Source organism: Dromiciops gliroides, chromosome 5 (assembly GCF_019393635.1).
Source record: "Dromiciops gliroides isolate mDroGli1 chromosome 5, mDroGli1.pri, whole genome shotgun sequence".
NCBI lineage: Eukaryota > Metazoa > Chordata > Mammalia > Microbiotheria > Microbiotheriidae > Dromiciops > Dromiciops gliroides.
The window spans coordinates 302,183,659-302,196,415 of NC_057865.1; the positions used below are offsets into that span (position 1 = coordinate 302,183,659).

General features: G+C 47.2%; 1 protein-coding gene across 1 annotated transcript in view; it reads left to right on the forward strand.

Annotated features, from left to right (window-relative positions):
- SMC1B (structural maintenance of chromosomes 1B) overlaps positions 1-12,757 on the forward strand; it is a 50,243-nt gene that overhangs the window by 1,855 nt on the left and 35,631 nt on the right. The window contains exons 4-8 of the mRNA XM_043968346.1: positions 341-544; positions 8,542-8,780; positions 9,062-9,320; positions 11,014-11,154; positions 12,439-12,521. Of these exons, the coding sequence (XP_043824281.1) occupies positions 341-544; positions 8,542-8,780; positions 9,062-9,320; positions 11,014-11,154; positions 12,439-12,521 (926 nt within the window). The remainder of the gene's footprint in view (positions 1-340; positions 545-8,541; positions 8,781-9,061; positions 9,321-11,013; positions 11,155-12,438; positions 12,522-12,757) is intronic.

Below are 12,757 nucleotides of genomic sequence, written 5' to 3' on the forward strand. Positions count from 1 at the left end.
ACTCTTTGAAACTGGCCGTCTCCCATGCTTGGAATGGGCTCCTCTCCACTGCTGGTTCACATCCCCTCTCCTGAAGGAGGCTTTTCCCCGGCTTCTCTCCACCTCCCTCAGCTGCAGCCCCCTCCGAGGTTACCTTCTGGTGTCCCTGCACCCTGTAACTCATCCATGTGGTGGTTGGCAAGTCACCTCCCTTTGGTTACACTGGGTTACTATCCCTTGAGGATAGGGACCTTGTGTGTGCCTTTCTTTATAACCCTAGTGTTTAGCACTGGGCCTAGTGTACAGTAGGTATTTAAAAACTGGACCAACTGTCCAACAGATGTGTCTCATTCTGTTTCAGGGTACCGTAGAATCCATTTCAATGAAAAAACCCAAAGAAAGAACTCAGTTTTTTGAAGAAATTAGCAATTCAAAGGAGCTTATCGAGGAATATGAGAGAAAGAAGAAGAAGGTACAAAAAGCTGAAGAGGATGCCCAGTTTAATTTTAATAAGAAAAAGAACGTGGCTGCTGAGCGCAAACATGCCAAGCTAGAGAAGGAAGAGGTGAGTGCACAGAGTTGGTTCTCTTTGTCTGGCAGATGACCTCCTTGTGGACTTGGGGGACCCAGTGGTGAAGGGCATACCCAGAGTGCAGACCTTCTGTCTGGGAGGATGTGACCTTTGATCACAGGGAGTCCTACCTGGCTGGACCGCCCCCTCCCACCTTATCCTCTCCCCTTGTCTGTTGGATGTGTCCCACATCGGTATGTAGGTGCCTCATACAGTGATGTCCCTCGCACACCATCCCTCTTGGAGGGCAGGAAGACCCTCTGCCCCCCTCATCTCTGTTTGCCACAGTAGCTAACAGACACACAGCTTGGCAGAGTACAGGCTCTCCTGCCCCATGTTAATTTTTTACCTCTGGCTGGTGTCTCATCAATTGCTTTTGGCCTCCTTGTGTTTTTGGTGGCATCTGAGGACCACCTCCTAGAAACTCGCTGCTCCCTCACCTCTGTGATCCCACTCAGTTCTTCAAGCTTCTCTCCTGTCCCTTGTCAGACTTAAAAATCGCTGCTACACAGGGTAGGAAAGCTCTTCAGAGGTCATTTCTGAGCCAGAACAGGATTGACCTCTACAGAAGTTCAGTGGTCAGGAAATTTTCCAGACACAGCTAAGCTTGGGAAGACCTGTCACCCTGCCTCTGTCTCTCCCACCCCCATTATCCCAACTGTCCCTTTCCCCTCCCTCTCTCCCGTTGCCCGTGGCTATGCAGAAACCACCCAGAATGATTGACTCACATGGCACGTACCAGGTGTTGTGCTAAGCACTTTACTGAGACGATCTCATTTGATCTCCCAGAAACCCTGGCAGGGAGGTACTGTTATTATCAGGGCCATTTTATACTCTAAGAACCTAAGGCAGACAGTGCCTGGCTCTTCCTGACTCCAGGCCTGGCACCTTGTCCGCTGCAGCCCCCCAGCTTCTGCTGAGTTAGGGGACCACCAGGCTGTCCTACCATGGTTCTTCAGGTCTTACCTTTGCTCTGGCTTTGCCCTCCTGTAGAACCTAAGAACTGAGGCCTCTGTGGCCTCTGCGTTTTGTCGGGAAATTTTCTAAATCTGTTGGAGGAACAGAAACAACAAAGGCTGAAGGCTGAAGGAAATAGGTTTATTGAGAGAAAATCAATCTCACAATAAAGCCAGTCAATCAGGGGTTGGACCCGAAAGACCCCAAATCAACGGGGTTTTATACCCCTCCAGAGCTTGTATACTTCTATGCCACACTGATTAGAAGTGTCTAAAATTGAAGCATCTTCTCAGGCAATAGAGAAACTGCCTACGTGACCAATGTCAGCATTTTCCAATACTCATACCAGCCTTCTTGTGGCAGCAGAGTCATAATTCTGCTGCGTGACCTCTTCTAATCAAGCATATCAGTGGTGAGCTGCATGATCCCCCTGAGTTAAGCAAAATATTCGTGGTTTCTAAAATATAATATTGCTGACTATTTTATCTTCTGATATTACTTCATGCTTGACATTGGAAAGTATCATCTGACATTATTAAGTAGGAAGAAGAGACACAATCTATTAATACAATTAAAATAAGATATCTAAATATAATAAATCCCACTTTTTTAGTTAATATTCTAATTATTATCATAACTAAATCACTTTTAACTATATTAAATCTCTTATAACTAAAGAGTGGGGAAAATCTCACTCAAGGTCTCCCTCAGCTAATGCAGGGACTGTCTGGCTTTTTCTGCTGTATCTTTTGCATGTGACACAATTCTTGGCACATAGTAAATTTTACGAAATGCTTTTTCATTTGTTCATTCATTCATTCATTAATGTCAAATGATAAAAGCTAGGCCATCTGCTGTTTCTGTCCAATACCTATATGTGGAATTCTGCCCCAGCTAGATCAATTTTCTTACTGGATTGGCCCCATGGCCTTGGCTTGTGGGATCTCTTTGGATCCCAGATTCCACTAACCAGTCTATTAGTTGTACCCACCTTTGTCTCATCTGCAAATTTGAGAAGTACATAATCAATACTTTTATCCAAGTCAGGGATAAAACTGCTAGACAGCTTGGCAGCAACAGCAGAATGAATCCTGGGCATCCTCTAGAGAATTAGAGGCCTTCTTCCAGGCTGATGCCACACAGGTGTCCTGAGTCTTTGATGCTTTGGGACATCTGCATTGTTCATCAACTACAGGTGGAAGTGAAAGCTGTCTGTGGCCAAATGTCTTTGCTCTGAATACCTTTGTTAACAAGGGAGAAAGAACATAGAAATGAATTGAGTGCACAACTGAAGCCCAGAACCTTAACAAGTCAGCCACAAAGTAGAAATTCTGAAAAACCAAATGACACTTGAACAAATTGAAAGAAAAAATCTATTGATAAAACTAGGAGCTGGTCTTTTGGGGTGGCGGGTGGGGGTGTACCTAAAAAATAAACAGCTAAAATGATTAATGAAAGAAAACAAAGTTATTCCTATAAAAATGAAAGAGAAAAATTCACAACAAATTAAAAAGAAGTAAATAGTCCAGCTATTTTGCTAAGTTATATACCAAAAAATCTCATGCCTCAGATGAAATGAATGAATCCTTATAAAGATAGAAAGCACCTAGACTGGTAGAAAAAATAGATTTTTAAATATAACTCATTAGAAAAAGAGACTGAATAAATATTAAAATGAGCTCCTGAAGAATAAAACTCCAGCATCAGAGGAATATACGTGTTAATGACATCAAACATTCCAAGAGCAATCCATTCCAGTATTACATAAAGTGTTTGCAAAAGAAGATGGTTCCCTCCTGAACGCTATGAAACTAGATAGTGTTGGTGGTCTTGAGACCTCCCCCAGGGAGAGACGAAGCAGAGATGTAATGAGATAGACCAGTCTCCCTAGAAAACACAGATGCTAATAAATTACTAGCAATTAGGCTGTAACGGCGTAGTTAAGTGATTGTGCATTATGACCCCATTGGGTTTATGCCAGGATTACAGGCTTGATTCTGTGTAGGAAATGCTACAAACATCCCCGACCTTACAGACACAAATGCTAAGAAGGCTTTTTAACAAAGGCTGGCGCCTGTTCCTATTTTTAAAAGTACTGGAAAGTACAGGAATAAATGGGCTTTTTCTTAATGCAGTAACTGACCATGATAGTAGGAATAACTAACACCTGTTGTGTGCCAAGTATTACACTGAGCTCTTTACAAATAGGGTCTTATCTGATCCTCACAGCAACCCTAGGAGGTGGTTGCTATGATTATCTCCATTTTACAGTTGAGGAAACTGAGGCAGACAACTGAGAAGTGATTTGCTCCAGGCTACATAGCTAGGAAGTGTATAAGGCTGAATTTGAACTTGGTGTTCCTTATTCCAAGCCAAGTGCTCTACACATGGTGTGACAGAATTGAAAACCCGGTACCAACCATGTCTGTAATGGAGAAAGGTTGGCAGCCTTTCTAATACTAAAATCAGGGTGAAGCCAGAATGTCCATTATCAGCACCATTCCTTAGCAGAGTGGCAGAAATGCTCACTGTGGCATCAAGATGAGAAGAAATGGGGAATCAAGAACAAAAGGCCGTGGCTTTTTGCCAATGATTTGATGCTCTGGGTGAGGAGGACCCCAGAGTCAACTGAAAGTTACTTGAAACATTGAATTTAGCAAAGCTCCAGGAAATGCCTGTGAGTTGACAGCATTTTTGTACATTCCTAATGAATCCCCAGCAGAGAGAGGGATTCCATTCCAAATAACTAAAGAGAGACCACCAAGAACCTCGTGGTGCCATATAATGGGTGGAAGAGTCATGGGTGGGCAGGGCCAACATCATCCCAATGACAACACCCTCGAAAGGAATTTACTTACTTGTCCTAATGATTTTAATTTTTTAATTTTTATTTTTTTGGCGGGGCAATGGGGGTTAAGTGACTTGCCCAGGGTCACACAGCTAGTAAGTGTTAAGTGTCTGAGGTCGGATTTGAACTCAAGTACTCCTGAATCCAGGGCCGGTGCTTTATCCACTGCGCCACCTAGCTGCCCCTTGTCCTAATGATTTTGCAGGGCCATACCTATCAGCCTCCCAAAGGGCTATTTGATAGAGCTAGAAATAATTCTAACAATCCATTTGGAGGAAGAAAAGGTCATGAATCTCAAGGAATTGATGAAAACAAAGTGAGAAATAAAGGGCTCAGCAGTCCTAGGTCTCAGGAAGTCTGGCAACTTCAGAATTGCTGTCTACAGGCACTCCTAGCTGTGTGACCGTGGCCAAGCCATTTCACCACTGCCTGCCCTGGTTTCCTCATCGATAAAGTAGGGCTAAAGCAGCCCCTCCCTCCCAGAGTTGTTGTGAGGGGCTGAGATGAGGTATCTGCAGGCTTTACAGGTGGGAAATCATTGCCTAAGTGGCAGCTGTTACTGTGATTAGCCTAGTTGGATGTTGGATGCAGCCAGCATCTTCCCCCTTGAGCCCATCCCCTGCTGCCTTTGGCTGTCACTTCTGTTTGCAGAGACCCACCACGCTCAGCTCGAGGCCGCCACAGTCTGTGGGCCTTGACGTCCTTCCTGAACCTCCAGCTGCTTCCAGTGGGGAGGCTGTATCCCCTGCATGGCCATGTGGTAGTTACCACGTGGTCGTGAGTCATTAGACAGCTTTGTTTAAACCTGGACCCTGTGCCCTCTGGGGGTTTCCTGCTTCTATGTGGCCTCTTTAGTAGGCAGGTTACGGGTTTGGTTTGCGGGATGGCATCACCCGCATGGGAGATGCTGGCAAGCCGCTTCCCGAGAACTGGAACACATTCCCTTCCGTGCCATCCTGGCCAGTGTGTGGCGTTGGAGAAAGAACCTTCACTCCCTCCCTGCCTTGGGCCTTTTCCTTTGCTCCTTTCCGGTCGAGGGGTAGGAAATGGGTGCTTGGCCCATCGACACATGCAGCAGCATGAGCAAGGACTGGGTTTTTTTCCTTTTTTTCCTCTGAGCGCCAAGTTAATTACAGTCCCTTCCCTCTCTCTGTCTTGTGCCTCTTGACACAATTCCTGGTTCCTAGTAGGTGCTTAATAACTGTTTATTGACTAACTGATAGCCCTGAGGGGGTCTGAGAGAAGGGTCTCCTCTCTTGCCATTGGCTCTCTTTCTTAGGACCATTGACTAGCCTCTGCAATAGCCCTGGGAGGGAGGTGCTATTATCCCCTTTTTACAGATGAGGAAACTGAGGCAAACAAGTAAAGTGGCTTGTCCAAGGTTATACAACGAAGTGTCTGCAACCAGATTTGACTTCAGGCCTTCCTGACTCCAGGACACTTAGTTGCCTCAGATGAACATGAGATTAGATTTTACAAAGAAATATTTAATTCAAAAATAAACAAAAAACCCAAACATTTCCTCTCAGTATCTGGGGCAGTCTCTGGGCAGGGGAGGGGGATCAGGCTCCCAGCTTAACTCAGTTCTTACATAGCATTAACAGCTGAGGCCCCACTGCGTGATTGCCTGGGACCCTGGCTTCTCCAACCTTCCTGACTGGATTGGCTGCCCCTTCTGGCTAGGGAGCCCTTTGGCACAAGTTCCTGGGGCAGGGACTCCCCTCCCCACACTTAGATGCTCAAGACCCCAGGGCCTAAGGGGAGAGGGGGTAGTGGCCCTCCTTGGCCCTGGGCAGCTCCCCCTGCCATGAGGGAAGGAGTCCTTCTCTTAGCCGCAGGTTCCAGAAAGAGAGGAACTGGACTTAGTCAGGCAGCAGTTCTATCTACACAGCCAGCAGGAGAAGGCTGCTTTCAAGCACCCAGAAGCCCACACCTGGGAGTAGGCCTCGAGCACTTCCCCATGTGGGAGGGCCCATTGTGGGTGCCCTCTGCTCACAGACTTCTGCAGTGATGGTTAGGTACCTCTGTGAGAATCAGAGAGTCACCATCCTGCTGAGAAAGACATTGTGACCTTTCTGGGGTTCCGAAGGTCGGATTGGCGTCCGGAAGTTATGTCTACCACCCGTGGGTCTTGTCTATCAATGCTGTCAGCCAGTTAGCTTGGAGCTGTGTGTGTAGGGATGTCGCCTGGGCAGCCACAGAGGGTTTCTGCTCCAGAGAAGGGCCTTTTTCCCTTTCCAGTGGGTGTCGAGAGGAGCAGCTTCAGGTGCAGGGAGCGAGGTTTCTTTCTCCACGTGTTTCTCTTTGCCAACCCCTAATATACTTTAATAAATGCTTAATGCCCAAAGACTGGTGCTAAAGCTTCTAATTTAAGGTGACCACATGTTAGATTTTTTAGTTAGAATTTTAGGCTCCACCCCTCAAGGAGAACCTGGCCCTTGGTGCTAGCAGAGGCAGAGTCTTGTCAATCATATTTCCATTTCCCAACTGGGATTTTTCTCAGGGGAATTTAGAGAATCCCAGAATATGACTTGGAGTGGCCTTGGTGTCCATGCCACGTCCATGTCTTTCTGCAGGAGCACCCACCTTCAACATCCCCAACAAAGGTTCCTGTGGCTCTCCTTCCTGGGGCTGCCCATTCTACTGCTGGGGGGCTGCAAAAAAGAATGAGGAATTTGCCCCTTGTGCCCGCTGCTCCTGGCCCTTGATTCAGGTGGCCCCATCAGTCACTCGGTTATCAAGAATTCCCTGAGTATGCCAACTGCCAGGGAGGCAGAGGCAGAGTTAGGACGGTCTCCCTGTCTTCAGTAATCTGATATTCTACCAGACACAGGGCAGTCTGAGATGAGGGCCCTGTAGGGTGTTTGCCTATGGGGAGGCCTAGTGCCTTGTGTAGATAGTTGGCTTTGATCTTGAAGGGAGCCAGAGATGGTGGACGTGAGGAGACAAGGCCACAAGGCTTGGTGGACGGGCTGTGCAGCCACATGGAGGTGACAGATAGTATCTGTCCTGGGGTGGCTAGGCAGGAGCCAGCATGTGCAGTCCTCTCAGTGGATAGCAAGGAGCCACTGTGGGGTTTTTAGGAGCAGGTGACTCAGTCAAAGCCAGCCTTTAGGACACTTGCTTTGGTGACTCTTGGAGAGCCTAGAGAGCCCTTATTCTGGGTGACAGATGAGAATGGCCAGGACCGTGGGGGTGACAGTAAGTGGGGAGAAATGATGGATGTGGGGAAGGGGACAGTGGATTGGAGAGGGAGGGCAAGCCAGGAATGCCATCTCCCCTGCCTCCTCTCTGCTCCAGGCTCACAGCCCCCCTTTCTTCAGGGCCTCCTCTGGCATGAGCACATGGCCCTGGGGGGGTGTACTTCCTTAGGCACTGTCTGGCTTTCCAGTGTTTTTCCCAGCAGGTCTGAGCAGGGCAAGGCCAGGGGCCTCTCCCTTGTAGCCCTGGAGGCTGGGCCTCTCTGAAGGCTGGGCTGACTTCTGGCTTCATCCCTATTTCATTCCACTGCTCTAACCTGGCAAGATCACGATTTAGCAGCTGCTAAATGCTGCTGCTCTTTTCCACACAACAGTGTTTGCCTCCACTTTCCTTCCCCCTTCCCTAGCCCCCCAAGGTCAGGACCCCAACTTTTAACCTGAAGCTTTCTCAGGGTCTTCTTGCTCACTACCTATCCCACCTCCTGTCCGGCCTTACCGCTTCTGCCTACCTGTGACCCCTTTGCCTCCAGAATCTTCAGGGGCTTCCCATTGGTCACAAACCAATGAACCCCCTTGTATCTGGCACTCCAGCCGGATGGTGCTGCTCCTTTCATCCCCCTCCCTCCCTTCAGGGCCCCTTTCTCCTGCTGAGTTCTTTGACACCTCCAGAAGAGAATGCCCTTTCCCATCTCAGCTCAGTGCCTTCCCAGGTGATTTGGGAACTGCAGGCTCTCCCCAGCCTTCGAGCAGAAGCCCCAGACGGGAGAGGGGCCCAGAGCCCTGAAGGTAGATGCTGGTGGGGTGAACCAGAAAGGAGCATTGGGAGAGGAGGCGGAATGTTCAGCATCCTCCCTCCTCCCAGGGAGGGAGAGAGATAGGAGAAAGGAGGAGTTCCCATGGTCCCTCCTGGGGCACAGCCATGGAGGGAGGGACCAACAAGCAGGTGTCCTCGACCCCTAAGGCCTCCTCTGTTTTACCCCAAACAGGCTGACCGCTATCAGGTCCTCCTCGAGGAACTGAAAGAGAAGAAAATACAATTGCAGCTTTTCCAGCTTTATCACAACGAAAAAAAAATTCAGTTTCTGAATGGTGAATTAGATGAAATGAACAAGGAATTGGCTCTCACAAAAGACTCCCTTTCTGTTGATGAAAACATAGTGAAAAGCAAGAAAAAGGACCTTGGAAAATTAACCAGAGAGCTTCAGCAAATGGAAAAGGAAATGAAGTGAGTTGTTTGTTTGCTTTTAGAGAGGCCTAGACTTGGGCTTAAAGGGAGAAGAGAAGTTAGAGTTGTAGATGCCTTGAACCCTCCTGACCTTCTGGCTCCCCAGCCCTGTCAGGGAGATGATGCCCTGTTCTTCACGTTGTAGTGGGGAGGGAATTGGAGGAGTGAGCAGTGTGCCCGGGTGCCCACAGCTCATAGTTCCTCAGCCTTGTTGTGCAGGCAGACTGAAACCTGATGCTGGAGCTCCACAGAGAGCAGGCAAATGTCACCTCTTTTCCCAGAGCTCTTGAGGCAGTGCTGAACCAGAAGAGGCCCCAGTACATCAAGGCCAAGGAAAACACCTCACACCACCTCAGGAAGTTGGAGACGGCCAAGAAGTCCATCAGAGTCAGTGAGAAGCAGTGCGCCAAGCAAGAAGATGACATCCAGGCCCTGGACAGAGAACTGCAAGACCTAGACAGGACCTGGAAGAGTTTTGAGAAGCGGATTGAAGAAGAGCGGCTGCAGCGGGGGCGGGACATCGAGCTGGAGGCCAGCCAGGTGAGACTCCAGCTTCCTGACGCCTCCACTGGAGGCCCTGGGGTTTGCTGTGGCCTGGAAGAACCGGGTGAATGATCAGGAGGGAAGTTTTATTTTTAGTGTTTTTAGTATTTTGGGCCTAGCAGGGCTTGTTAACTCATTTTGGTATGTTGTTTTGCTTTTATATGAACTACTTTTTTAATGCCTGATTTTTCCATTTATAGGAATATTGATTTGGGAGCTTCTTTTGGCCTTACCTGTAATACGAGGTGATGGAGGTCTTTTAGTGTCCTTGCAGCTTGGACATCCTCTAAATCTAATGTCATTTGGTGTTCCTTCAAGAACTGAAAATTATCTTAACAGGATTCACCTTTAGTGTCAAATGAAGTTTTGCACAGAATTAATCTCTTACTCTTTATTTTAATTTTTTTCTTCTTGTGAATGTAGAAAAAAATTTTCTCATAGCTGTGTGGCCTTATAGAAACTCAGATGATCATTTAAATGACAGAAGGGAAAACAAATGAACACAGGAATGGCATGAATTAAGAATAATCCCGGGGCAGCTAGATGGCGCAGTGGATAGAGCACCAGCCCTGGATTCAGGAGTACCTGAGTTCCAATTCTGCCTCAGACACTTAACACTTACTAGCTGTGTGACCCTGGGCAAGTCACTTAACCCCAGTTGCCCCCCCCCCCACACACAAAAAAAATCCCAAAATAAATAGATAAATAAAAATTTTGAAAAAAGAGTAATACAAAATTTGGAATTAAATTGATTAAATGTAAATTGCTCATTTACATGAATAATTAAAAGATTTTCTCTACTTCATTTTTGTGAGTAATCTTCCATAATGTTTAAATGCCCAGATGATTGTGCATACAATACTTGTGGAGATTCCCTCTATAAATATAAGTATTTCTTTTCAGGGGGCAGCTAGGTGGTACAGTGAATAGAGCATGGGCTTGGATTCTGAAAGATTCATCTTGGGGCAGCTAGGTGGCACAGTGGATAGAGCACCAGCCCTGGATTCAGGAGGCCCTGACTTCAAATCCAGCCTACTAGCTGTGTGACCCTGGGCAAGTCACTTAACCCCAATTGCCTTACCAAAAAAAAAAAAAAAAAAAGATTCCTCTTCTTGAGTTCAAATCTGGCCTTAGATATTTCCTAGCTATGTTCCTCACCCCATATGAGTCATTTGAGCCTGGCTGCCTCATTTTCCTCATCTGTAAAATGAGCTGGAAAAGGAAATGGCAAGCCACTCCAGCATCTTTACCAAGAAAACCCCAAATGTGGTCATGGGGTGTCAGACATGACTAAAATGACTGAACAACAACAAATCTGTATCCAGATACACACATGGAAAGAACTACAGATCTCTAGGTTATATCTAATTTTGAAAAAGGTTTTTCCCTCACCAAGGCCACACAGTAAGAATTTGACCTGGCTTATCTCTAGAAGATGCCGGCAAAGGCTTTAGTTTAGAGTTTGCGTTTGAATAAATCAGAGTTATCCAAGATGAGTTGCGGGAGGACCTGTCTCTTGAAACATTTTGTGTCTGCATCATTTCACTGGGCGAAAATTGCCAGTAGCTGCAGAAGCTGTATCCACTCTTTATTTCTTAAAATATTATCTGCTAGGCAAAGACGTTATGCTTTGAGCATCTCCTGTCCTGTCTCTCATTGAGTGCACCATGTTTCAATGCTCCTTATCCAGCTGGATCAGTACAAAGAGCTCAAGGAACAAGTGATCAAGAAGGTGGCAACCATGACCCAGCAGCTGGAAAAGCTGCAGTGGGAGCAGAGGGCGGATGAGGAAAGACGGGCATTTGGGGACAGGAGGCGAGCAGAAGTCCAGGTAGGCCACAGACTTCCATCGATCATCTTCTTGTCACTGTGACCCAGGGACCAGCCCCACCCACTTGTTAGAAGGAGCCAAAGAAACCCAGGAGCACAGATGAGCTTTCAGGGAGATTAGTCTGGTGAGAACTGGTCTGGAATCGGCTCACAGTTCAGGGAAGGGGAGAAGGCATTCTCTGCTGCCCTGCTGCCACAGGACAAAGACCGTCTAGGTTGTTGGAGTATTGCTTAAGTGACCTTGTGGTTCAGGACGCCTTTGGGGATTAACTTGTGAATGTAACTGTCGTTCAGTTATGCCACAATTTCCATTAGAAAATGTCAGGGTCAGGCTCAGCCCTGTAGTAGGTAGGGTTCATACTTGAAGACTTGGCTCATTTGAATACTTCCCCCCCCACAATGAAGATTAGCTGTGGAGTAGAAAGGTGACTACTAGCAGCTCCCTATCTTTTACACAGGGAAGGTAAAACACACACATCCTAAAGTAACTCTGGTCGTTGTTGGCAGCGTGGTTAGAGTCCAGGCAGCTGGAAGGGGTGTGGGACCTCTCAGTGGAGGGCTTGCCCACTTGTCCCACTTGAACAGACAAGCAATCGACCAAATCATGTGGTGGTTCAGGGTACTTTGTCTGTGGGGATGAGAGCTTCTTCACCTTTTGTGTGGGTGGCTATCTCAGATCCTGTGGACAGTCAAACAATGAAGCCTATGGAAGCCTTCTCTGAATAACATTTTTAAATATATACAATAAAATATATAGGATAATAAAGAAAACCAAGGCTCTTGGCACAGAGTCATCACACTGTTTAAAAGCCAGCAAGTTCAGGGTCCCTGGGTCAGGAATCTCTGCTCTAGGGAACAGTAGAGTAGTTGAAACAAGAAAAATGGCTCCCGGACTCTTGGGTTGGAATCGAGGGGCTATGAAGAGGACTGAGGATGAAGGAAGGCTGGCAGAGAGGTTGCCTGGAGAGTGATGAGAGATGAGCCAGAATGCCAGGCTCTTCTTGGTGAAGGGAGCATCTGAAGGCCTTTTGGGGTTGGTGGTGGCTCTTAGATGGGACAGGGAGAGTGAACCTTCCAAAGAGATAAGACTTCGGAATTGAAACTGTCCCTGAAGACGTTGAGGTGTGGTTTATTCAGGAAATGGGAACAGCTCCCAAGACCACTCAGCAAGCCTCCAGCAAACCTTTTCTCTCTGATTTAGGCCTGCTCTGCTAAGTGCTGCCCTTCCTTTAAGGTCTGGTCTATAGCTCCCATAACTGATTTTAAATTCCATTTGCTCTTTTAGGGAAATTTAAAGCAAATAAAGGAACAAATCGAAGATCATAATAAACGCATAGAGAAATTGGAGGAGTACACAAAGGCATGCATGTAGGTATAGAAACAAAGGTGTTGTATTCTGTTTGTTAGAGATTTGCGGGGGACACACACCAGCCCAGGTGTGTTGTACTCTCTTCCTTTTACACCCCCCCCCCCCGGGCGCTTGGAGCAGCCCGCTCTGGCTGCTTCCCAGAAGAAGCACTAGAGTCCCTTTCTTCTTGAGCATGCAGGTCCAGGGTAGCAGCAAGAGCCTCATTTGTAGTCAGGAGATCCAGAAATCAATTTTG